This window comes from Mirounga leonina, unplaced genomic scaffold (assembly GCF_011800145.1).
Source record: "Mirounga leonina isolate KUSES-001 unplaced genomic scaffold, KU_Mleo_1.0 Mir_128, whole genome shotgun sequence".
NCBI lineage: Eukaryota > Metazoa > Chordata > Mammalia > Carnivora > Phocidae > Mirounga > Mirounga leonina.
In genome coordinates this window covers 1636562-1664335 of record NW_023270320.1, presented here as the reverse complement: position 1 = coordinate 1664335, position 27774 = coordinate 1636562, and the positions used below count along the sequence as shown (strand labels likewise).

Sequence of the window (27774 nt, the reverse complement as noted above, 5' to 3'; positions counted from 1 at the left end):
CGGGTCTCTCTGGTCTGCATCTCTATGGTAGGAAGCAAGAAAACCGGAAGTGGTTCGCCGCGGGGGTGTGGGGAGGGAGCGAGGGGCGGGGCCCCAAGGGGCGGGGCCGCCGCCGCCGCCGCCGCCACCTCCGTTGCGGACCGAGGCGAGATGGCGGCCACTGAGGGGGTCGGAGAGGCTGCGCAGGGCAGCGAGTCCGGTCAGCCGGAGCCGCCACCGCCCCAGCCGCACCCTCCGCCGCCCCAGCAGCAGCAGGAAGAAGCTATGGCGGCTGAACCCGGAGAAGCGGTGGCGTCCCCTATGGACGACGGGTTCCTGAGCCTGGACTCGCCCACCTATGTCCTGTACAGGTAACGCCCACAGCAGGGCCGCGGCACCCGAGGCCCTTCCCCCGAAGGCGGGTGCTTCACCCGGCCGGCGGTTCCGGGTCGGCTCTTCTGGCCTCGGCGTGTTCGGCCGAAGTTTCCGCCGCTTCCTTGTCCGGCCCCCCGGGGTGGAGGGGGCGCGCTCGGCGGGGTCCGGGCCCGCTTGGGGCCCTAGCGCTCTTTTCGGGGGTGCTGTTCCCGGGGCCAACGCTGTCACCGAGAGACAGAGGGGAGGCCAGACATCAGAGAGCGTAGAAGCTGCAACACACTGGACAGCACTCTTTCTTAGGCTGTTTAGGTGTGATTGAGGAATTTAAGAAATCTCCCGCTCTCTTTCATGCTCCCACAGCGCTAACCCTGATAATCTAACTGAATACCGAAGGGTTTGGGTGCTGTTTAATAGCCTGGCAGGAAGTAAGATTTAAATATAAATAAGGTCCCGATTAGCTCGCTTTAAAAACAAGGTGTAAGGGCTTCTTCTGTTAAAATGGAGAGAGCTAGAGTAAGATCTTTAAGGACTGGGACATTTTCATTCAGCATTTTCTTTAAATATTTTAGCGCCTACCATCAGACAGGCACCGAGTTTAAGCTGTAAGACCGAAAAGATATTTGTTCTTAAACTCTGTAATACATCCCTACATCACCTCGTACATAATACAAGTGGCATATAGTAGGGAGAGTTGGGTACTTTGTAACTTTCTTGCTTTTTCTCCCCAGTCCCACCCCTAGAAGTTCTTTGCTTTCTGGTAATGCCAGTTCCTTACCTCCAGTTGAACTTGCAAAGACAATTGAGAAATCCTTGTATCTTATTTTTCTTTTGTCTTATTTTTTCTTAGGTAGTTCTAGGTAAACCCATTCGATAGCTTATTTGCCTTCCTTGATTTTATGAATGAGTGAAAGTCACTATCCAGATTGTTACTGGAGTTGTTTTACACATTTAATTTGGCTATGGTAGCCCCATAATCCTCACACCTCCTCTCTGAATTGTAAAATATTCAGCTGCTTCACTTGGCTATGTCTGATTTTTCAGTGACTAAATGACAGCCTTACCTTTCTCATGCTACTTCCCCAGGCTCTAAGTCTCACACCTCAGGTAATTGTTTCCCTTGTATTTCTTCTGATATAGTGGACACAACTTCAAGATTGTCTGGATGCCACAGAATCTTTGCTGTCAATAGCTGATCAGTATAGAGAACTAAAAGACGGGTGAAAGAAAAATAATATAAAAAGAGTGGCTAAAACAAATTTAGTCATACTGGGCATTTTGCACAGAAATGTCTATAGGCACCTATTGGTGCCACCGTGTTATTTTAGCATTGATAATGAGAAATCGTATTCATTGAATGCTTATTATATACATTTATTATATGCTATATTTATAACATGGTAATGTGTATTTCATATATTGATTATATACTAACAGTATATATGTGTAATATACTTACTATGTGCTTACTATTACACACATTTTACTGCTTAACATATTATCTCACTTAATCCTCCAAACAGCCTTCTGAGGTTGGTTAGTAATATCATCTCCATTTTATAAATGAAGAAACTGAGGCCCAGAGAGATTAAGTAACTTTCTCAAGGTCACACAGCTGATAAATGGTAGAGCCTACATTCCAGCTCAGACAGTTATTAGATTTCATAACCTGCTCTCTAAAGACCACCTGGACTACCTCTCAGTATAGTAAACTAATAGTGCTTACTTTGATTTTAAAATGTCAGTTCCTAGTAAATTGTTACTCAGTTTTTTAAAATGCTAATTCCAAAAAGTCTTATTAGACCAATGAATTAAATTGATTTCTAATTTAAAACTATTGTGTACTTACTGCAAACATGTTTCTACACTTACATAAAAACTTTAAATTTGAGAACTGTTGATTTATTAACTTATTTAATGGGCAGATTATTCAATTTATGTTACTTTAAAAGTTTAATATGTTGGGGTGCTCGTGTGGCTCAGTCGGTTAAGTGTCTGCCTTCGGCTCAGGTCATGACCCAGGGTCCTGGGATCGAGCCCCATGTTGGGCTCCTGCTCATTGGGGAGTCTGCTTCTCTCTCTCCCCTGCCTGTGCTCTCTCTCTCTCTCAAATGAATAAATAAAATCTAAAAAAAAGGTTTAATATGTAAAGCAAAATGGCAAAACTTGGTCATGAAAAAAATCCAACCATGATTACATTAAAATATTTATAAGTTACTAATATTAATGGAAGTGTGGTTGTTGCTATTTTTTATTATTATGTTAATCACCATACATTACATCATTAGTTTTTGATGTAGTGTTCCATGATTCATTGTTTGCGTATAACACCCAGTGCTCCATGCAGAATGTGCCCTCCTCAATACCCATCACCAGGCTAACCCATCCTCCCACCCCCCTCCCCTCTAGAACCCTCAGTTTGTTTTTCAGAGTCCATCGTCTCTCATGGTTCGTCTCCCCCTCCGATTTCCCCCCCTTCATTTTTCCCTTCCTGCTATCTTCTTCTTTTTTTTTTTTTTTAACATACAATGTATTATTTGTTTCAGAGGTACAGGTCTGTGATTCAACAGTCTTACACAATTCACAGCGCTCACCATAGCACATACCCTCCCCAGTGTCTTATCACCCAGCCACCCCATCCCTCCCACCCCCCACCACTATTTTTAAAAACACCAGAGTTCTTTTTCTTCTTATGTGTTTGAATACAATCACTGAAAAAAATATATGTATTTCAGGGACAGAGCAGAATGGGCTGATATAGATCCAGTGCCGCAGAATGATGGCCCCAATCCAGTGGTCCAGATCATTTATAGTGAAAAATGTAAGTTTATTTTTTATTGGGAAAAGGTCTACAAGTCAAACTTTGTAGCAGAGTTGAAATTGACAATTATCTGGTTAGGTAGATGACAGATTTTTGTCTAATAAAGATCTAAATGACTTAAGCTAATACTCGTTTTTTAATAATTCATTTTCATGGTTAAAACTTTTATTTTGTCCAAAGAATGGACATATTCTAAGTCTAAGTAATGAATGCTACAGTATAGTATGTAATAGGTACTTGTGATTGTGCTTTTCATTTACTGTTTAATCTGCACACAAGATACAACATAAAGGAGTTACTGTTTTATGTAGAATAAACTTTGGTTGGTGAAACTTGTGCATTTTGAAATATATTTCAGCAATGAAGTGTTAGGCTCAGTTGGAATACATTAACTGATATTAAAATGAGTGGATTATTTTCTTTGACAAAGTATCATTCTTTCATAATGAATGTGAATGAAAATGCTTTGTAAATTGAAGGTCATGCAAATGTTAGTTGTTCTTCTAAGAAAGTGTACATGAATGAAATGGAATGCTAGCTTTGTATTTATATGTGTGTGTGTGTATATATATTCTGATTTCTGTTGGTTGTGGTGGCCTCATAATCCTCAAACCTCTGTGGTGTGTGTGTGTGTGTGTATGTGTGTGTGTTATGTACACATTTCAGTTAAGGCTTTGTTATCCAAGATCATTCCTTTTTTACAGAAAGCGTCTATTGTATTCTTTTGATTATGAAGTAATGCCAAGGAATGTTTGAAAAGGAAGTAGATGGTATGAAGGTTTGACTTATCGAATATAAAAATGTACTACTAAAAATGACTTGTGGAACTGGTGCAGAAATAAATAGATTAATAAGAAATCTAAAAATAGATCAGTATAGATGGGAACTTAATATGTGATAAAAAGGACATCTTACACTTGTATGAAAAGATGGATTAATGAAATTGGTTTTGTAACAGTAGTCTGTGCATTTGGATAGAAGTAAAATTATATCCTTATCTCATGTCTTACGTGAAAATAAATTACGGATGAATTAAAGTTCTAAAACACAACTGTAAATATACAAGGAACAAGAGAATAATCTCTCTTTCTTTTGGTGAAGAAGGTATTATTAGGCAAGATGTAAAATTCAGAATTAAGGAAAAGATCAGAAGATATAACTGCATTAAAATGCAAAGCTTTCACACTATGAAGAGAGATGATATGGAGAGATAATTCACTAGAAGAAATGGAAATATCTGTGAAGAGATGTTAACCTCATTAGTGATCAGAGAGATGAAAACCACTTTCAGATTCATTACGTACGTATAACAAAGATGTTGGAGAAACCGATACAATCATAACGTTTCTCTTGGTTAAATAATTTAAAAAAGCTTTTTTTGCAGGGTGAAAAAGATTAACATTTAAAATTCTTAATATATCATGATTAGAAACCACAAAGGAAAAAGATGGATAAATATGACCTGTCAATCAAAAACTGATAGATGAATATATCAAAATTTAAAATCTGTACAAAAGATATCCATGACCAAATTAAAAGGGAAGCAATAGTATGGGAAAAGATACACCATATGAAACAGGATTGATGTTCAGAACTTTACAAGAAATTCCTACAAAAGGTTAAGGAAACAGGCAAACATAAAAAAATAGACAAAGGGTATATGAGCTGGTAGTTTACAGAAGAGAAAACTCCATTGGCTTTTAAAGGCGGGGGGATGTCCATTATCATTAGGAATGAAAGATATACAAATAAAATGGGAATGTTATTTCCCAACCATGCATTAAATGGTAAAAATTAAAACTATTGTACAATATCAGATCTTAGGGCATATGAACAGATACATACATTTCAGATGGTAATTTTCATGTTTAGCCATTTGGGGGTTTGGTTTAATCTAGTAAAATTGGAAAATGCTTCTATCGTATAACCTTGAAATACTGCTTCCCACTACATTCTGGGTGCACTCTGCCATATGACATCAGAAGACATGTACTAGGAGGTTAAGAACACACACTTCAGAGACAGACCAACTGATTTAAATTCTAACTTCACCATTTTACTAGCTCTATAACCTTGGACAAATTATTTAACCTTTACCTTTATTTCTCCTATGTAAAATGAGGATAACAGTAGTAGCTATAGTTGACCTTTGAATAACATGAGGGTTAGGGGTGCTGACCTCCCTCCTCCCTGCTCAGTTGAAAATCCATGTATAACTTTTGACTCCTCAGAAGTTTAATTACTAATAGCCTACTGTTCCTGGAAGTCTTACTATAATATAAATAGTCAATTAACACATATTTTGTAGTTAAATGAATTATATACTGTATTCTTACAATAAACTATGCTAGAGAAAAAGAAAATGATATTAAGAAAATCATAAGGAAGGGTGCCTGGCTGGTTCAGTCAGTAGAGCATATGACTCTTAAACTAGGGGTCATGAGTTCAAGCCCCATATGGGGATAGAGTTTAGTTTAAAAAAAAAAGAATCGGGGCACTTGGGTGGCTCAGTTGGTTAAGTGTCTGCCTTCAGTTTGGGTCATGATCCCAGGGTTCTGAGATTGAGTCCCGCATCAGGCTCTCTGCTCAGTGGGGAGCCTGCTTCTCCCTCTCCCTCCCTGCTCCCCCAGCTTGTTCTCTCTCTCAAAAAAAATTTTTTTTAAAAACTCTTAAAAAAATTCCTAAGAAAAATATGGTACTATACTGTATTGAAAAAAATCTGCGTATATGTGGACCTGTGCAGTTTAAACCCATGTCATTCAAGGGCCAGTACTTTATAGAGTGAGTAAATTATATATATAAAATAATAAAACTGTCTGGCTCAGAGTAAGCACTATATGTATTAACTATTATAATTTGCAGCATTTTTTGAAAAAGCAAAATGTTGGAAGCCACTTACAATATTTATGTTTTGGAAAATGGATACATAAAACATACATTATCATACAGTTGAATACTAAGTAACCGTTAAGAGGATCTAGATCTTTTATAACATGGACAGACCTCAGAAACAATGTTGAGTGAAAAAAGCCAAGTACGTTTTAGAAACTTTGAGTATGACAGTGTATCAAATGTGTAATATTTAGTTAAAAGAATATTTTAATATTGAAAACTACAGAAAAAATCTAATGAATATAAAATTCTATTTATATAACCCCAGATTAATTTATGAGCCTATCAACTTGACATATAAAGCCATAAGGCTGTGTATTCTATTCCCACTTACAGAATTCTGTTCTGAAAAAAAAAATAGCATTCACATGTAAGTTATGCCATGTTCTTTATATGGAATAGTGGAAAAAGAGTGATGTAGATATGTATATGTTGGCATGGAAGAACATACCATTGAGGAGGAGAATGCCAAAATGGAAAGCAGTATGAAAAATATTATACCAATTTCATTAAAAATAAACAACAGGGATGCCTGGCTGACTCAGTCAGTGGAGCATGGGACTCTCCATCTCGGGATCATGAGTTCAAGCCCCATGTTGGGCATAAAGATTACTTAATAAAAATAAATAAGTAAAAATTTTAAAAAATAAACAACAAAACTACACACACACAAACACTTAGAAAAATATCTGGTAACAACCATTACCCTTGATAGAAATCCAGTGCACTGGGGAGTGGCATTGGAGTAAGGGAAACTTCATGTACTTTTGTATTGTTTACAGTGTTTGCATGGAATATATATTTCTTTTTAATTAAAAATATTTTTTGAAGTAATAAATGCTCATCTTAGAAAATTTTGAGGATGTTAAAATCAAAAGAGGACTCTTATCATCAAGAAATAGCCACTGTTACCCTCAACAAAGTAGGTTTAGAGGGAACTTACCTCAGTATAATAAAGGCCATATATGAAAAATCCATAGCTAATATCATCCTCAGTGGGGAAAACTGAGAGCTTTCTTCTACAGTTAAGAACAAAACAGGGATGTCCACTCTCACCACCTTTATTCATCCTAGGACTGGAAGCCCTAGCCACAGCAATCAGACAAGAAAAAGAAATAAAAAGCATCCAAATCGGCAAGGAAGAAGTAAAACTTTCACTATTTGCAAATGACATGATACTATATATAGAAAACCTGAAAGACCACCAAAAAACTGCTAAAACTAATAAGTTCAGTAAAGTTGCAGGATACAAAATCAATGTACAGAAATCTGTTGCATTTTTATACATCAGTGATGAAGCAGCAGAAAGAGAAATTAAGGTGTAATTCCCATTTACAGTTGCCTCCAAAACAATAAGATACCTAGGAATACACCTAACCAAAGAGGTGAAAGACCTGTACTCTGAAAACTATAAAACACTGATGAAGGGTGCTTGGGTGGCTCAGTCAGTTAAGTGAAAAAAAACTACAATGAGATAGCACCTCACACCTGTCAGAATGGCTAAAATCAACAACACAAGCAACAAGTGTTGGCGAGGATGTGGAGCAAGGGGAACCCTCTGGCACTATTGGTAGGAATGCAAACTAGTGCAGCCACTCTGGAAGACAGCATAGAGGTTCCTCAAAAAGTTGAAAATAGTACTACCCTATGATCTAGCACTTGTACTACTAAGTATTTATAGAAGGAGTACAAAAATACTAATCAAAGGGATATGTGCACCCTGATGCTTATAGCAGCATTATCTACAATAGCCAAATTACGGAAGCAGTCCAAGTGCCCATCAACTGATGAGTGGATAAAGAAGATGTGGTATATATACAATGGAATATTACTGAGCAATAAAAATAATGAAATTTGCCATTTGCAACACCTTGGATGGAGCTAGAGAGTGTAATGCTAAGTGAACTAGAGAAAGACAAACACCATATGATTTCACTCATGTGGAATTTAAGAAACAAAACAAATGCACAAAGGGAAAAAGACAAACCAAGAAACTGACTCTTAACTATAGAGAACAACCTGATGGTTACCAGAGGGGAGGTGAGTTGGGGGGGAAGGGTGAAATAGGTGAGGGGGAGTAAGAAGTGTGCTTGTGATGAGCATCAGATGATGTATGGAAGTGATGAATCACTATATTTTACACCTGAAACTAGTATTAAACTATATGTTAACTGATGAATTTAAGTAAAAACTTTTTTAAAAAAAGAATGTTCTTGATGATGCAGTAAAAGTTACCAGTTTAAAAAGAGAAATAACCACTGTTAATATTTGGTATATAGCCGGGACGCCTGGTGCCTCAGTTGGTTAACCCTCTGCCTTCGGCTCAGGTCATGATCTCAGGGTCCTGGGATCAAGTCCCGCATCGGGCTCCCTGCTCAGGAGGGAGCCTTCTTCTCCCTCTGCCTGCCGCTCCCCCCTGCTTGTGCTCTCTCTCTCTCTCTCTGATAAATAAATAAAATCTTTAAAAAAAAAAAAATTTGGTATATAGCCTTCCACTGGTCTCATTATGTTTCCCGTCTCCACGAAGTTGGTTTTATGCTACGTATATGTGCAAGTGTATATGTTTTGTATGTGTAGATAGGTGTGTATATAAATGTATATATACATTGTATATAGAAGTAATGTGTTCTAAGCATTTTGTTATAGCTTGAAAAATATTTGGGAGCTTGGTTCTTAGTTTCATTGTTGTTTGCCACTTATATTCTTTCTAAATTTTATTCTGGTATGATTTAAATTCAGCTTTTTAAAGATAGTGTTTAGAAGTAGGTAACCTTTTAATGTCTCAGAATTTGTAAAGAGCTGTAATTGTTCATGTTTTCTGATAACTTCACTTTTGGGGTTATAGTCTAAGGAAACAATATGTGCACGTAATTAAAAAAAATTTTAATGCAAAGTTATTGGAAGATTAAAGCAGTGATTTTTATAAAGCAAAATTGAAAACAATCCACATTGCCAGTAGTAACAGAATGGTTAAGCAAACAAGGATATTTTGACGTTTCCATACATCCCTTTTAAAAGTTTTTAAACTGTCAGTAGGTGTAAAATTATATACTGTAAGAAAAATAGCATAGCATGTCCACATACATTTTTAATTGTGGAAAAAAGTATTGAGTGTTTTAACACATTTTTTTTTCATAGTCTGTCTTGGGGCATAATCTGTTCTCTGCCTTAAACTATACTATGTTATGAGGGCATTTCAGCTGCAGTATCTACTAGTTCATTGTGATTAGTGGCATGGGCTTTGATGTCAGACTAGATTTGGGTTTAACTTTTTTTTTTTTAATTAATTTTAAGCAATCTCTACACCCAACGTGGGGCTCGAACTCCCAACCCCAACATTAAGAATCACATGCTCGGGGCGCCTGGGTGGCTCAGTCGTTAAGCATCTGCCTTCGGCTCAGGTCATCATGGTCCCAGGGTCCTGGGATCGAGCCCCGCATCGGGCTCCCTGCTCCGCGGGAAGCCTGCTTCTCCCTCTCCCACTCCCACTGCTTGTGTTCCCTCTCTCACTGCCTCTCTCTGTCAAATAAATAAATAAAATCTTAAAAAAAAAAAAAAAAAAAAGAATCACATGCTCTAGGGGCGCCTGGGTGGCTCAGTTGGTTAAGCGACTGCCTTCGGCTCAGGTCATGATCCTGGAGCCCCAGGATCAAGTCCCGCATCGGGCTCCCTGCTCGTCAGGGAGTCTGCTTCTCCCTCTGACTCTCCCCCCTCTCATGCTCTCTCTCTCATTCTCTCTCAAATAAATAAATAAAATCTTAAAAAAAAAGAATCACATGCTCTATTGACTGAGCCAACCAGGCACCCCTAGATTTGGGTTTAACTTCTGTCTGCAAGGAACACTGACCCAGTGTGAACTTGCTGATCTCTCTGAGCCTCAGTTTGTCTTGTGGAAAATGGGAATACAACAGGTTAATATTTGCCAAATTCTAAGTTTCTTCAGTTAAGAGATTGGCAAAGATGAGAAATTTTGATATTGTCAGTGAGGATGTGGAAAAAATAGGTTATTCATACATTCTTGGAGGGAGTATATATATTGATCAGATCTTTAATTTGGCAAAACCTGTCAGCATCAACAGTGCACATCACCTTGATGCAGTAATTCTACTTGTAGGAATTTATAGAGACACTGAATTTGCACATGTGCATACACTGATACTCAGGATAGCATACAGTTTATATTCAGGACAGCAAAAGAATGAAACATTCATTTATAGGGAATGAGTTGGATAAAATTTGAATACCATACAGTGAAATGCTCTGCAGCTATTGAAGAAATGTGGTACACTTTGTAACAGGGAATCCTGTTGAAAATTATGTCTTCTCATCCCTGTTCCTCAGTATATTCATAAATAAGCATATATTTTTAACTAAATGAATAGCATGCTGCTCTGCACCTGACTTTTTTCACTTAACAGTCTTAGCAATTATTCCATAGCTGTACATACCAGAGCAGTCTCAATACTAACAACTGGGTAGTATGTCATTGTAAGGGTGTGTCATAATGGACTTAGCTCATTCTTTATCATTTGTTTCCAATTTTCATTTCCTTTTTTTTTTAAGCCAGTCAAATTTAGCAGTGGGGGGTTGTATACCAACTTTAGTGACACTAATGTTAGTAAGTTCTGATTAACCCATTACCATCAGACCAGCCTTTTAAAAGTTTTTTATGTGACCAAATACTCCAGTAAATTTCTTTGGATGCTTTGGGTACATATGGAAGTATATTTGTAAGAAAACTTCCTGGAACTGGAATTGTTGAGTCAATGAGTATGTAAGTTTTGCACTACCTTTAATAATGTGTGAGTGAAAAAAGCAAGGCCCAGAACATAGAGTGTGATGTGATCTCATTTATTTTTTTTATCTTTGTGAAGATTTTAAGTAATCTCTACACCCAACGTGAGGGTTGAACTTAAAACCCCAAGATCAAGAGTTGCATGGTCTACTGACTGAGGCAGCCAGGCCCCCAATGTGATCTCATTTGTGTAAAAAACGGGATGATGTATTTAGAACATATATTTGGAAGGATACAGTAGAATCAGTTAACAGTGGTTGCTTCTTTGGAGAAAGACTAGGAATTTAGTTGAATGGAAATTTAGTGTGAACCTTTTTGTATGGTTTGAATTTTCTACCATTGTGTACATTGCTTTTTTAGTTATGAAACTGATCAAAATACAATGTGGGAAAACCAGGTAAGTGAATTATATTTGAATATATGCACTCTTAATTTTACTTTAATGCCTGACGTCTTTCAGAGATTTGGAGTCTGGCACTAGCCCCCTGTACATACATGAGCGGGAAGCATAGTTACACAGATGTTATGGCTGTGACACTAAAGCATTCTCAGGGTGGCATTCCCACAGTCATTTGACTTTCTTTTGTTTACTGTTATAAATGATATAAATTCAGTATTTTTCCTTGTAAGATATAACAGCATTTTGTATTATAGTGCTGAGTTTATACAAGGAAGATAGTCCTAATGCAGTTGTATGCTCTGTCCCCAGTTAGAGATGTTTATGATTATTTCCGGGCTGTCCTGCAGCGTGATGAAAGAAGTGAACGAGCTTTTAAACTAACCAGGGATGCTATTGAGTTAAATGCAGCCAATTATACAGTGTGGTAAGTACTACTCATTAATAGTCCCCATTTAAATGTCTCATGTTTTAGTTCAGATGGCTCTTTTTCATAACTAAACTTTGTTATCATAATTCACACTATGAGTTTAAAAGTCAGAGACTGAATGAAAAATGGCATCCTCTGTCCCCTTTCTTTTCTCTACCAGTGTCCCCTCCCCCATAGGTAAGAACTCTTTGCTATTTTTTCTTAAGTTAACCTATATATTCTAAATATGCTGACCCACATTTTACAGTATTTCAGAGTACATTCCTTTTAACAGATTGCCTTTTTTTGTTGTTTAGTTTCGTTTTCTTTGTGCCAGTAAGTAATTTGTCTCCCAGGCTCTCTGATATGTGTAAAATGTGTCATTACTGCTGAACACAACAGGTAATCCTTCAGCTCCTTTTTTTTCTTCTTCACCAGTGTGGGCATTGCACATCTAATCTCAAACTCTTTCATGTGTTCGATCCCCTATCTCCAGACCTGACCTGTGTCTCTTTCTTGATTTATTCTCTCATTTTATCGACCACATCCTTGAGTAGAAGAGAACTTATAAAAGGATGTGTGGGAAATCATTTGTGAGATTTGATATATTGAAAAGTTTCTTTAGTCTCTTCTCAACTTTATTAGTAGAATTCTATATTAGAAATTGTTTTCCTTCAGAATTCTAAAACTGGTTTTCTATTTCCTTTAGCTTCTGTTGAGAACACTCCCGTTATTTCGTTTAAACCTTTTTAGTAGGTCCAGAGAATTTTTTTATGTTCGGTAATTCCTTTTCTCTTTGCCTGTTTTTTCTCTTTCTGGAATGCTTTTTTTTAGTCGTATGTGGTATGTTTTTGATTGCTTTTTTTAAATTTTCATTTCTTTGTCTTTTCATTTACGTTTGAAATATTTCCTCAACTTTATCTTCTGATTTCTATCTGCACTCAAAAATTTCTAATTTCCAGGGCGCCTGGGTGGCTCGGTTGGTTAAGCGACTGCCTTCGGCTCAGGTCATGATCCTGGAGTCCGGGGATCGAGTCCCGCATCGGGCTCTCTGCTCGGCAGGGAGCCTGCTTCTCCCTCTGACCCTCCCCCCTCTCATGCTCTCTATCTCATTCTCTCTCTCAAATAAATAAATAAAATCTTTAAAAAAAAAAAATTTTTTTTTTTTTAAATTTCTAATTTCCAGTGGCGCCTGGGTGGCTCAGTCATTAAGCACCTGCCTTCGGCTCAGGTCATGATCCCAGAGTCCTGGGATAGAGCCCTGCATCAGGCTCTCTGCTCCGCGGGAAGCCTGCTTCTCCCTCTCCCACTCCCCCTGCTTGTGTTCCCTCTCTTGCTGTATCTCTCTCTGTCAAATAAATAAATAAAATCTTTTTTAAAAAATTACTAATTTCCAAAGCTCTTTATTATTTTCTGAATTTTTTTTTAAATAGCATCTTGTCTTTTATTTCATAGATGTGTGATATATTTTCATTTCTCTGTGTGTTTGTTTTGGTTTCTTTCTTTCATGTAAGTATTTTTCTCACATCCTTGACTCTCCTTTCAAACTCTCAAGAGGTAGGGAAAGTCCTGATTGGAAGCTGTGTATGTGGCAGGACTTGTCAGCTGGTGGGCTTCACTGTGAGGTTAGTGAGTGGAGATGTGGCTGTTTTGTGCGAAATCTTCACATGTCAGCAATTCTAGATCTTTTCTTGTGGTTGGTTTGTTTCTCCAAAGAAGAGTTGTCTGATTATTGCCTGAGGAGTATGTGTTTGGCTGCCACAGTTAGGGGGGTCAGGCAGGGGAAGATTGGTTGGGGTGGGGGTTCTCAGCTGTTTAGTATATTAGTGTTTTAAATTTCCCAGTTTCTAGTCTTTTTCCTTGCCCTGTGTTTCTCTTGTGTCTGGTATTCCTTTCTGCTTCAGATTTTTTCCAGAGAATAAAGCCACTTGTGTCTTGCCAGGTTTTTAGAAAGAACCACAGTTATCCTTCTGTGTGTCTCCTTTACTTTCACACAAAACACTTCACTTCTGACATTTCTGATCACCAAATGGCTGTGGGCTTTTCCCCTACCAAGCAGTTCTCTCTGATACTAGCTGTGTGTCCTACAATTTAACTCAGTTCTGACATTGTCTAACTACCTGACTTTGAGATAACGTCAGATCCCACTGATTAAAGGCTCAGTCCCACAAGACTGCCCCCTATTTCAGAGGCTAATCGCAAATCAGTTGTCACCTATGCTTCTAACCAATGGGCTATAAATCAGAGGTTCCCATGACCCCTTTCTAGGGTTCAATTAATTTGCTAGAGTGTTTGTTTACCAGTTTATTAAAGGATGTGATAAAAGGATACAGATGAACAGCCAGATGAAGAGATATATAGGGCAAAGTCTGGGAGGGTCCCAAGCTCAGGATCTTTTGTCCTCATGGAGGATATGTCCTCTCCCAGAACATGGATAGGTTCACCCATCTAGAAACTCCAACCCTCCTAGTATTGGGATGCTTTGGAGGTTCCCTCATGTAGGCATGATCAGTTATTAATTCTGTTTCTAGCCTCTCTCTTATCTAGGCAGCTGAAGGTAGAACTGATAATTCCAAGCTTCTGATCAAGGTTTGGTCTTCCTGGTGACCAGGAGCCACCTAAGGAGCCCACCTAGAGTTGCCTCAATAGAATGCTTCTAATGCTCTTTTTTTTTTTTTAAAGATTTTATTTATATATTTGAGAGAGAGAGTGCGAGCACACGAGCGGGGTGAGGGGCAGAGGGAGAGAGAGAAGCAGATTCCCTGTGAGCAGGGAGCCCGAGGCGGGTCTCGATCCCAGAACCCTGAGATCATGACCTGAGCTGAAGGCAGACACTTAACCGACTGAGCCATCCAGGTGCCCTGCTTCTAGTGCTCTTATCACTTAGGAATTTCTAACTGCTCCAGGAGCTCTGTGCCAGGAACCAGGGGCAGAGACCTATATATATTTTTTCTGTTATCTCACACCAGGCCAGTGATGCCGTCACCTCTCTGCTTAAGGTTGGGGGAGGGATCTTGGCTGTTAAGAGCTCTTTCTAGATTTTATACGGTTTTTTTTTTTTTTTTTAAGATTTTATTTATTTATTTGACAGAGAGATAGAGAGCACAAGTAGGCAGAGAGGCAGGCGGAGGGAGAGGGAGAAGCAGACTCTCCACTGAGCAGGGAGCCCGACGTGGGGCTCGATCACAGGACCCTGGGATCATGACCTGAGCCAAAGGCAGCCGCTTAACAACTGAGCCACCCAGGAGCCCCTAGATTTTATACTGTTTTTAACCCCATACTTGATTCCCAATTTTGAGGATACCTGACACCTGATCTCTGAACCTTTCTTCCTCTGTTGACAGGTTTTTAGCACTTTGTTTTTTAAAGTCAGGTAAACTTTTCTGTCAGCTTACTATTTTCCGTAATTTTGTTGACCTCTTCCAAATGCTGTGATATCCCTTTGTTCCTAATTCTCTTTGTCTTTGTGGTTTATACTGTTATTTATTCCCTTACTATCATTTTTGTGGGGTTTTATTAGGGTGTCAGGATAAACATTCATTTAATCTACCATGTTTCACTGGAATTCTTAGTATGATATTCCATCATTTTATATCTCTGATATGCACTTTCTTATCTTTTAAGAAATTCCTGACCGGGGGGCCTGGGTGGCTCAGTGGGTTGGGCGGCTGCCTTCGGCTCAGGTCATGATCCCAGGGTCCTGGGATCGAGCCCCACATCGGGCTCTCTGCTCCGCAGGAAGCCTGCTTCTCCCTCTCCCACTCCACTTACTTGTGTTCCCTCTCTTCGCTGTGTCTCTCTCTGTCAAATAAATAAAATCTTTAAAAAAAAAAAAAAAAAATTCCTGACCATACATAACACAAAGTAACTTAGAATGTATTTTAAAATTTCCTAAGTTTATTTGCTGTTTTTTTAAAGGCAGTATACTGGATAACATTACTCATGTAAACCAAGCTGCTTGTTTATGGCCATGCTTTATGAAGCCTAGTTTTCCTTAAACTAATAAAATAGAGAAATACTGTTATCTGTCCTAGTTAGCATTATACTTTTAAAGCAGCTGTTTGTCTTTTATTATACATTGAGTTGGAAATTTTGAAGTAAAAATAGACCAGAACTAATAATCATGTTTTTAGAGAAAAGGTTTTTTTAATGATTTGATTCTGCCTATGAGGAAATTAAGAGAAACTTGTTTCATATATAAATAGCATATTTGTGGTGGCTCTGAAAACAAAATATTTGATAATGTTTGTAATGGAATTAATTTATTATATGAATTATATATCTGAACGAACAAGCTGTACCATATAGGGAAATATTATAGGGAAAGAGATGTCTTTGATTCTCCTGTAATAGAACACTCGTAACCAGAGTGTTACCTAAAAATAATCATTAGTTGGTTGTGTTTTTCTCCTCTCTCAACATTTGTTGCCTTTCACTATTTTTACTTCAAAATGCTTGATTCTTCCAGTCACCAGATAGTTGTATGAGTTTGGAAAACCAAACGCAGTTACATTGCTAAATTATTGGTTATATAGAATATCTACCAAAAAAAGAAGTGTGTCTAACTATGTTGTTTTACCTTCATCAGATACTGTGGCTAGGCAGTTTATGTAGAGTAATGAAACAATGCTTGGTGTTTGCTATAGGCATTTTCGGAGAGTTCTCTTAAAGTCACTTCAAAAGGATCTACATGAGGAAATGAACTACATCACTGCAATAATTGAGGAACAGCCCAAAAACTATCAAGTTTGGTAAGATGAAAATAGGAAGGAAATACGTCATTATGTTAATATTACCTGCCCAGTAGGTGATGAGATTACAGGGAATTGTTTGGTTTTTTAATAATTTTAGTACTTTGCATTGGAGCTAATGTTACCTGTCTCATAGGGTTGTTAGGATTAAATGAGATTTTTTTTTTTTTTAAGGGAGAGGAGATTGGGGTGGGGGAGCAGAGGGAGAGAAAGAGAATCTTAAGCAATCTCCACATTCAGCAAGGAGCCCCTCGATTTCACGACCCTGAGATCATGACCTGAGCTGAAATCAAGAGTTGGATGTTTAACCAGTTGAGCCACCCAGGTGCTCCTAAATGAGATGATTTTATGTTTAGTGCTTAAAGTGGTGCCTAACCTCAAGTTAACACTCAAATATGTGTACTGCTATTATTATTTAAAAATTGACATTAGCATATAATACTGTTGGAAAAGTTTTGAGTAAAGAATCTGAAAAAATGTTTTCTCTCCAGTGTGTTAAAAAATGACTTTCTGGTATTTCATCTTTCATTCGTTTATTCAAAATTTTTTTACTGATGGCGGGGATACAAAGATGAACCACACAGTCTAACAGGGAAAGCACATAATAAAGCCAGTTATCTTACAGTGCAGTGTGAAAACCACAATGGTGCAGAGTGTTTTACAGAGTATATTTGTTCTAGAAGCTAAGCCCTAAGTTAGCATAGACAAACTATAGGGATTATTATGGGTGAGTTGAACAGAACACAGTGGAGGAAAAAAAGAGGCGATATGGAGCAGGAGGACAGAGAACAAATAGGAAAGAAATAGAGTTTGAACAGCACCTGGCATATAGTGAGCACCCCTTGAATGGAAGCTACTGTGGTTGCTGTTATTTTAGAGATGGAGGAGGAGGTACTGCTGGTGGTAGTGGTGAGGGTCAACTTGACATGCGGAAGGACCTAATTCTTAAGTTTTTCCTAAATTACAGAATTTACCAGGAACCTAGAAAAGTAAATTATTACTAGTGTTCACTAACTTGGGAGATTTCTGAAATAAATTTAGAAGCCTTTCCCACTAGGATATTCCTCTTAGTAGTATCTTGCCTTCTTAATATTCTGTAAGATGAATTTTTAAATTTTCCATTCATTCATTCATTCATTCATTCATTAAGCATTGAATCTTTCCCCTTTTCCCATCACTCCTACTCACTTTTAGTATATTGAATATTAATGATTTTGTTTAAAAACAGCTTTTTTGAGGTATAACTCACATACTATTTACCTATTTATTTATTTATTTTTAAAGTAAGCTCTGCACCCAATGTGGGGCTTGAACTCATGACCCCAAGTTCAAGAGTCCCATGATCTACCAACTGAGCCAGGCAGGCACCCCTACTATTTACCCATTTTTTAAAATTTAAATTCAATTAGCCAACATCATTAGTCTATTTACCCATTTAAAATGTATAGTCAGTGGTGTTAGTGTATTTACAAAATACGTACAACCATCACTACAGTGACTTTTAAAACATTTTCACTAATAGATTTTTATAAATATTTCAGCTAAGAAAAATTATAAAAATAGAACCAAACAGAAAACTCTTAGAAGCATTTTCCTAGTACAGAAACAACTCTTGACAAACTTGGAACTTGTCATAGCTACTTGCCAGAGTAGAAGCAAATTCAGTTCTGCCCACGAATTGATGGAATGAGCAGTTGCTTGTATGTGATGCTGTGGACTTAAGAAAAATTAAAAGCCTATTTATAACCAGAGGAGCTTCTGTACTTGATTAAATAGTATCACATTTCCTGTAGTCTGATTATGCCATCTGGCAATGTTTCAAAATTCTTTGATAGGATCTTGTGGTTGTCAAAAGATTACTTCCAGATTTAGATTGAAATAAACCTTCTTTAAACCCTAAGTAAGTATCTGATTTCATTTTACACACAAATCATTGTTTTATGTTTCTCAACTCTTCTTAGTGTTCTGGAATTTTTCCCTCTGAGTGTTTCTTCTTTGTTACCTTTTCTCTCCAGTATAATCTTGAGAATTAGAGGTGAATTTCTGTTTTTTGAGTGTTCCTCGACATCACATAGTACAACACACGCAGTTGATACTTCAGTTCTTGGATACATTAACACAAAACTTTTTTCTTCTCCCTGCTTTAGGCATCATAGGCGAGTATTAGTGGAATGGCTAAAAGATCCATCTCAGGAGCTTGAATTTATTGCTGATATTCTTAATCAGGATGCAAAGAATTATCATGCCTGGCAACATCGACAATGGGTTATTCAGGTATTGCCTTTCTTGTTAAAATGTTTTTCAGATTGTTTTAACTGAATTAAATAATTAAAATTACTGTTAAATTGTAAGTATACTCTTGAACGAAAACACATAAAGATCACACAAAATATAATGACTAAGAATTATTAAGATACTTAATTAAAACCTGACATCCTTCATGCTGATTAATCTTTTAATCTCTCAAAATCTGTTGTAAGTAGTTTCATATTAAAGAAGAATAGTAACTTTTGTATTTTTTAAATTGAATTTGCATCACATCTTATATTTATTAGCAAATTGAATAGAAAAGGTAGTTGTAATTTTCTGATACAGCTGTGTTATTTTAATTAACAAGGGCGTGGCACCTACAGGGGTTTTTTACATACATAAACTTTGGAATATGATTTTACAGTAATAGATAGTATTTTATTTCTGCCCACTTGTTAGAATTTTATGCTAAACCCTGAATAGAAGAGAAGAGTTGTTCAGGGTTTAGCATAAAATTCTAACTCCCACTCTGGGCATTTATTTATTCCAGCAAACAATTGTAGTGTTGTTTCCTGTGATTTTTTTCCAGTGATTGCTACTTTGTGCACTATTCATTATACAAGAGCAGTTAACAAAATTTTTTTTTTTTTAAAGATTTTATTTATTTATTTGACAGAGAGAGACACAGCAAGAGAGGAAACACAAGCAGGGGGAGTGGGAGAGGGAGAAGCAGGCTTCCCACTGAGCAGGGAGCCCGATGTGGGGCTCGATCCCAGGACCCTGGAATCATGACCTGAGCCAAAGGCAGACGCTTAATGACTGAGCCACCCAGGCGCCCCAACAAAATTTTTTTTTACTTAAAAATGTAAGCTTTTCTAAATTTGATTAAAGGGATACATTTTCTAAAGATATTTGGTATTTTTGTTTTTTATATGAAATTCTACCCTTTTGCCATTATCAGATAAGAAATATAACTCCAGGGGTGCCTGGGTTACTCAGTCATTAGGCATCTGCCTTTGGCTCAGGTCATGATCCCAGGGTCCTGGGATCAGGCCCCGTGTTGGGCTCCCTGCTTGGTGGGAAGCCTGCTTCTCCCTCTCCCATTCCCCCTGCTTGTGTTTCCTCTCGCTGTGTCTCTCTCTGTCAAATAAATAAATAAAATCTTAAAAAAAAAAAAAAAAAAAGAAATATAACTCCATTAGCTTTTTCATAATTAACATCCCCAACTTTTGCAGCATTTGTTAAGTTTTGACTTTTCATTCCTTTTTTAAATTGTCTTAATTGATTTTCTCCTGCCCATAATTTTTTTTACTAAAACAGCTTTATAACGTAAAGATTTGTATCTAAATATAGTTGTGTATATTTCTCCACATGTATTTTAATGTAATTTTATCATATGTGCATTTTTAATACTTCTTTTTTACTTAATATTATGTATTCATATCAAATCCATCCTATTAATATACTATACTATATTTAATCATTTTCTGAGTTTGGTTTTTTCCCCCTCTAAATTTTCACCTTAATGCATAAGTATTTAGTTACATATACCTTTTTTGCCTGTGATTTAGTCCCCAAGAGAATACTTCTTGGGTCTGTTTAAGTAGTATAAACATGTCTCTTGGTATATAAATTGTTCTCAAGAAGATAGTACCAAATCACAGGCCACTTTGCTCTCTCTTACTTATTTTTCTCTTTCTTTGTGACCATTCCCTTGTCTTTGATGACTTTTCTTTCCCCTTCCACTTCCTCGACCTGCAACTATCATTTTCCTCTAAATATGTGATGAGTCCCACATCTTCACTAGCTTCACTAGCTTTGCTGAAATTTCATTTATTTTTATTTATTTTTTTAATATTTTGTTTATTTGACAGCGAGAGAGCATAAGCAGGGGGAGCAGCAGAGGGGAAGGGAGAAGCAGGCTCCTCACTGAGCAGGGAGCCTGATGCGGGGCTCGATCCCAGGACCCTGGGATCATGACCTGAGCTGAAGGCAGACATTTGACCAACTGAGCCACCCAGGCGCCCCTATTTATTTATTTTTTTATTATTAATAATGGGACATTTCTACGCGCCCCCGGCTAGCTCGCTCAGTGGAGCATGTGACTCTTGATCTTGGGGTTGTTCTTAAAAAACAAAAGTAATGGGACATTTCTAATTGGATATTTTTTCTTTTCTCTTAGGAATTTAAACTTTGGGATAATGAGCTGCAGTATGTAGACCAACTTCTTAAAGAGGATGTGAGAAATAACTCTGTCTGGAACCAAAGATACTTCGTAATTTCTAACACCACTGGCTACAATGATCGTGCTATATTGGAGAGAGAAGTCCAGTTAGTAATCTCCTTCACTTGTTCACTCATTTTTTTTTTTTTAAGATTTTATTTATTTGTCAGAGAGAGAGAGAGCGCACAAGCAGGAGGAGTGGCAGTGAGAGGGAGAAGCAGGCTCCCTGCTGAGTGGGGAGCCCGATATAGGACTTGATCCCAGGACCCTGAGATCATGACCTGAGCTGAAGGCAGCTGCTTAACCAACTGACCCACCCAGGCGTCCCTCATTAAAAGAGTATTTGTGTGCCTATCATGTCTCAGGCATCGGGGATCCAGCAAAGATCAAGACTGCCCCTGATCCTGCCTTCATTGAACTAATAGGACAGAATACTTAGATGAAAACCTTAAGGACAAATTTATAGCTACTGTAGTATACCTCTACACTGTAGTGTCTTAAGTTTCTTGAAATATTGTTGCTATCACAGATTGAGAAGAAATCAGATTACATAGTGTCTAGGAAGCTTTATTTTTAAAACTATCTCATTAAATTCTGGTGTCCTTTAGATAATAGTCCTCAGGAGCCCTGTTACTCTACTGTGCAGGGTTTGGAGCAGGACGTCTTTGTTGTAGGAGGCTGTCTTGTACATTATAGGATGTGGAGTGGCATTCCTAGCCTTTACACCCTATATATCAGCATAACCCACTCTCCCCCCATGTTGTGACAAACAAAATGTCCCCAGACATGGCCAAATGTCCACTGTGGGGTAAAACCATCCCTAGTTGAAAACTACTGCTTTAGCATACAAAAAGCTATTATAAGCGCTAGAATTTTTTGAATTGGAATGAATACTAATATCCATAAACATTAATAGTCACCTCTTTTCTGACTTTGTCTCTTTTGTCTCAGTGTCTGTTTTAAATTTGAATATTATTTATTGTTTTTATAGCCTGATGAGAACATACTCATAATTTTTTTTTCATACTCATAATTTTAATCATAAAAGTTGTCTTAGGGGCTCCTGGCTGGCTCAGTCAGTGGAGCATGTGACTCTTCATCTCAGGGTCATGAGTTTTAAGCCCCATGTTGGCCCTAGAGCTTACTTAAAAAAATTTAAAAATAAAAAAATAAAAGTTGTTTTAACAGCTCCTGGGAAGAGCTGATGTTTATGACCATCTGCCTTCATCTCCCTTCTTATTACTTCTGTTTGGGTCAGGGCAGCTAGCTTTTCTCTGTTCTTTATAGGGTTCTGGTGATTTAAATTAAAAGGAAAAGAGGTCTGTCATCCAGTGTCCTGCATTAACTCTCTGTCTGCTGTAGGCTTCTTTCTGGAGCATACACATTCCCCTCAAGCATGTCTCATGCTTTCTTTTTACTGTTCGACTCTTCAAAGCTACGCTGTCTAATATGGTAGTCACTAGCCACATATGGCTACTTAAGTTCAAATTAATTAAAATCACATAATTCCGTTCCTCAGTTATATGAATTACTTCTCAGGGGTTCCGTACCCACATGTGGCTAATGACTACTATATTGGGCAGCACAGATACAGAACATTTTCATCATCATAGCAAGTTCTGTTGAATAGTATTGATATGAGGGGTAACAGTGAACTTACTGAAATAATTTTATTACTCTCAAACCTAAATACTGGGGCTTGAGTAGAGAAAATTCAGACTCATCATCCAGCCCTCTATATAGTACTTTTTTTTATTTTAGAGTTGGTATTCTGTTACGAAAATTAGGACAAAGCACTCTGAAGGACAGTAAAGTGTCATCCTTTAGAGATTTCAATAGCTTTCTTGCTAAAAGGTAGACTGCTTCAGGTTATTCTTCCTTGAATTAACCCAGTTAATAATTAGGGATTTAAAATACTACATATTCCTTATTTACTATAGCATACTTCATTAGGTTAGGTGTAATAAGATACTTGAAAGTTGAGTATGAAGAGTGAAAAATGGAAACGTCTCACAGTTTTCAAAGGCAGATCACTGGTTTTTTATTACCAAATAGAAACAATCAGTCAGGAATCTGAGACTTTTCCACAGGCACCTGGCTGGCTCAGTTGGTGGAGCATGCAACTCGTGATCTCGGGGTTGTGAGTTTGAGCCCTACATTGGATATAGAGATTACTTAAAAAGAAAATCTTTAAAAAATTGTTTAGAAAAAAAATCTATGGGCGCTTGGGTGGCTCAGTTGGTTAAGCGACTGCCTTCGGCTCAGGTCATGATCTTGGAGTCCCAGGATTGAGTCCCGCATCGGGCTACCTGCTCAGCAGGGAGTCTGCTTCTCCCGCTCCCCCCTCTTGTGCTCTCTCTCACTCTCTCTCTCAAATAAATAAATAAAATCTTTAAAAAAAAAAAATCTAAGAGTTTTCCATATTTAAGGCTTATCATACCATTAAGATAGGTAAAAGAAATATTTAAAATGCTAAGAGTAGCTGTAGTTATCTAGAATTTAGTTTAACTAGATTTTTTAACTCTTAAAGAATATAGATTTATCTGATTATTTTCTGTTTTTTTTTCCTTTTATTATAAAAGTAATACAGTCTAGTTGTAGGGGAAAACTGTTCTGAATTGTGTAAAGTAAAACATCAAAATCTCTTACTCTCTCTTCCCATACCCCATTCTTTAGAGTGAGCTACAATTAGTGCAGATCCTTCCAAACCTTATTAAAGTACATTTGCAAACATGTATGCCCCGCAACGTAGGCAATGGTATTATACACATTGCTTTTTTCATTTTATATGTCATGGCCATATTTTCATGAGTACTACTAGTACTATTAATAATAGTTACCATTTATTTTATTTTATTTATCTATCTTTTAAAGATTTTATTTTATTTAGAGGGAGAGAGAGAATCTCCAGCAGACTCTGCACTGAGTGTGGAGCCCAACACAGGGCTCAATCCCACAACACTGAGATCATGACCCGAGCCGAAATTAAGAGTCCAATGCTCAAATGATTGAGCCACCCAGGGGCCTCAACAATTACCATTTATTAAGCATTTACTACATGCCAGGAATTCTTATTTAATTTTCATAACAACACTGTGGGATACTTGATAAGGAACTTGAGGTTCAGAGTAGTTCTATAGTGTGCCTAAGAGCACACAGATAATAATTGGTGGGGCTAAGATTAGAATCTAAGCAGTCTGGGGCACCCAGCCAGTTCAGTGGGTAGAGCATGCAGCTCTTGATCTTGGGGTCGTGAGTCCGAGGAGTTGTGAGTTCAAGTCCTGTGTTGGGTATAGAGATTACTTAAAAAAAACAAAAACAGCACCAACAACAAAAAAACAAAGAAGCTAGGCACTCTGACCTCAAAGTTCATGTTTTAACCATTAAAATAGATCATGCTTTAGTGCATAGGTATATGAATAAAATTCTTTAGGTATTGCAAAATGAAATAATCTTCTACAATGCCTAGTGAAAACATGCAGGGACATGGTTTGAAAAATAACTGGAAATACTAGTTTATGTAAAATTAGTTGGAAAAAACTTTTTCATAATGCTGGATGAGTTTATTGTTCTAGTATTCCCCCCTTACCTGCAGTCTTGCCTTCTGCAGTTTCAGTTACTCATGGCAGCTTTAGTCCAGAAGCGTATGATCCTCCTGAGGACACAGGTGTGGTGAGACAGTAGGTAGTATAGCCTAACGCTACATCACAATGCCTGTCATTGACCTCACTTCAACTTATCATGTAGGCATTGTCTTAAATCATCACAAGAAGGGTGAGTACAGTCTAATAAGGTATTTTGAGAGAGACTACATTCATAAAACTTTTATTACAATGAGTATATTATGATCTGTTTATTAATTGTTAATCTTAGTGTGCCTATAAATTAAGCTTTATCATAGGTATGGATGTATAGGAGAAAACATGGTATATATAGGATTTGATACTCTGGTTTCAGGCATCTACTGGGCGTTTGGGAACCCATCCTATGGAGAAAGGTGGACTACTGTACTCTCTGGGAAAAAAAAATGCCCTCGTAACAGTAATGAAACAATAAATAAAAATAAAACAGCAATAAAACCAAGATTAGTAAAGTTTAGTCAGTGAGTGACTTACTCGTTTGAACAAGTATGTAGTGAAGCTAAATTCTGTCACTCCCTTGGAATTTGTTGTAATTGGATCTAAATTGTACTTAATAATCTGGTTAAAGGGAAAAGAAAGGGAGTGTCCATTTTGACTGGTAATCACATCATAGTTAACTAGTAATCTTGTTTCAGAATATAAGAAATATACATTTGTGTTGATTTCTCATTTTTATTCTTTGTCTATAAAATTTCCATGCTATTTTTATTACAGCTCCTAAGATTATCTAGTTCTCCTTTTTGAATGATTTAAATTGGGCGTAAGTAGATCTTAGACTTTTTCTCAAGATTGCTTTACCAATAAAAGGAAAAAACCTCCTGTTTTAGCTGACATTTTCTTCAAAGGGAAAGCCTAAATTAAAGGAAATCCTCCACATCAGTTCATTTTCCTGTTGTGAATTGAGCCTTCGTATTAGTTAGGTGTCCTTTCCCAGAATTGGTTACAAATTTACAGGAGGGAGGAACTATGTAACTATGAATTGAAAACTGCTGACTTGAAGAATTCTCTCTAATTTAGATATGACCTAGACCTAGTCATAGCCCACTAAGATAAATGAAAGCACATATCCAAGCTGTGCCACAATCTTATTAAAACTGTTTCTAACTATTGCACTGCTCTTAAAATTACACATATTTCTTTGTGGTCTTTTTCTTACAGGTACACTCTAGAAATGATCAAACTAGTACCGCATAATGAGAGTGCATGGAACTATTTGAAAGGGTAAGAGGTTGTTTTGGATTGTTTTATATAAAAACCACCTGCTAATATGATGTATCATGGAATGTATTCCATTAATCAGATTCCCAAAAGATATCAAAGAATTACCCATTTTTCTGGATCTAAGAGAAGTATACCAGTGTTAGATGGTGACACCAAGAACAGTGCCTTCTAGCCTTCTCTTCATCCCCCAAGCACATACCAGCACAGTTTTTGGAATAGTCCATGACTAAACAGTAATAGAGTTATAGTTGTATTTATGAATCCTATAGTCTTTATCTCAAAGAATGGGATATACACACTTAGTTTCTGTTTAGCCCAGGAACATAGTAAAGACAAAGCAAACTATTTAAAGCAGATTGCACAGATGCATAGCCAACCTTTCTCTTTTCATTTCTAGAGATCTCCTGTTACAAGTCTCATTGCTTAAATTGACAAGGTTTCACTTGCCTGGTTACTGATACAGCCAGGCTCCTTTTCGAGCTTAGAGGTCTCCCTGGAGACTAGGCCCAAAGAACATAAAGTATGGAGCCCAGTCACATTTGGAGATATATCCAGGGTTGGGGCCTATAACATCTGGAGAGCTAAAAGAATAAGGAACCATCTCAAGAAGAAACAGAAACTTCTCTCTTGTTTTCTTCCTTACTTTTTTAATTTTAAGAAGATGGTTTATTTTCTGATTTAATTGTGTGTGTGTTGCAGTTTGAGTTATAAATGATCACTTTTAAGTTTCATTATTCTTTTTAACTAATTATACTCAGCTCATAATTATCTAATAATAAAACTCACACATAATTTAAAATTTTCATTTAGTTTTTCATTCATTCAAAATAAGTCTCCTCTCTTGCTCGTGTTACAGAGGTCATTTTCTTACGATCTTTTTATTATTTTTGTTCTTCCTTCTCAAAATTGAGAATAATTTTTTTTAGGATTTTACAGGATCGTGGTCTTTCCAAATATCCAAATCTGTTAAATCAGTTACTTGATTTACAACCAAGTCACAGTTCCCCCTACCTAATTGCCTTTCTCGTGGATATCTATGAAGACATGCTAGAAAACCAATGTGACAACAAGGAGGACATTCTTAATAAAGCATTAGAGGTAAGTCAGTAGAACTCTGTTCTTGGTGTCTCAGAATTTGGTCTGTCCAATGCCACTATATTCATACCCTTTTCAGCATGTTCACTCGAGTTCAGTGCAGGACTATTTCCACTGTTCAGGGCAAAACCCACATCACTAGTGAACACAGTGTATGATTATAATGATGTATCTCATTTGAACATGTTCTGAGTTTAACAGTTGGCTCAAAAGCATTTGCCCTAGAGATTGATTTACACATTATCTTTAAAGAATTTTTGTTTTTCATTTTCAGTTGTGTGAAATTCTAGCTAAAGAAAAGGACACTATAAGAAAGGAATATTGGAGATATATTGGAAGATCCCTTCAAAGCAAACACAGCACAGAGGGTGACCCACCAACAAATGTACAGCAATAACACCATCTGGAAGAACTCGATGGAATGCTTTTATTTTTTTAAGAGACTCTAACGCAGGAGTTTAAAACTAAAGCGGTCATTCCCTTTGCCTGTGGTGTAAAACGTGCATTGCACAGGTACTGCTTTTTAACAAGAACTAAGTGTGATGCTCCTTCGGTGCTGCTGCTATTCAGACTAGTAATTTGATTCTTTTAAAGCAAAGTAATTTGGGGGGAGGGCGAAGAAACAAAGTCCCACGAAGGAGCTTTTGTAGACTTATCAACATTTACTCTAATCCCTTAGCATCAGCTCCTCCCTAAAGGGAATATGTGTCAGGATTTGCAGCATTAATGAACGCTGGTAACTTGTATGTAATGGGTATAAGGTAACTTAAATTTGGGTCCAGGAAGCAGGGAATGCAGTGTTACATTAGAGCTGCTCTGCCACACTCACAGTATCTTGCTATCACTGTAACCAACTAATGCCAAAAGAATGGTTTTGTAATAAAATTATAGATGTATCCTAAAACTTGACATAGTAGTTTGGTTTTT

General features: G+C 37.3%; 1 protein-coding gene across 2 annotated transcripts; it reads left to right on the top strand.

Moving 5' to 3' along the window:
* Positions 1 to 123: 123 nt before the first annotated feature.
* Positions 124 to 27756, top strand: FNTA (farnesyltransferase, CAAX box, alpha). Of its 2 annotated transcripts, XM_035003915.1 has the most exons (9): positions 124 to 350; positions 3087 to 3172; positions 11569 to 11683; positions 16312 to 16416; positions 18564 to 18690; positions 20849 to 20997; positions 25690 to 25752; positions 26679 to 26850; positions 27122 to 27756. In XM_035003915.1, the coding sequence occupies exons 1-9, from the start codon at positions 151 to 153 to the stop codon at positions 27242 to 27244; spliced, it is 1140 nt and encodes a 379-aa protein (XP_034859806.1). In that variant the 5' UTR covers positions 124 to 150; the 3' UTR covers positions 27245 to 27756. The 2 variants fall into 2 exon arrangements, with proteins under 2 accessions (XP_034859806.1, XP_034859807.1); XM_035003916.1 differs by lacking the exon at positions 16312 to 16416.
* Positions 27757 to 27774: the final 18 nt, after the last annotated feature.

Excerpts from the sequence above, each read along its gene's own strand:
- FNTA (XM_035003915.1), top strand. The coding sequence starts at position 151 with ATGGCGGCCACTGAGGGGGTCGGAGAGGCTGCGCAGGGCAGCGAGTCC. Across the intron at positions 351-3,086 it reads CCCACCTATGTCCTGTACAG|GGACAGAGCAGAATGGGCTG; the intron begins GTAACGCCCACA and ends TATGTATTTCAG. Across the intron at positions 25,753-26,678 it reads GCATGGAACTATTTGAAAGG|GATTTTACAGGATCGTGGTC; the intron begins GTAAGAGGTTGT and ends AATTTTTTTTAG.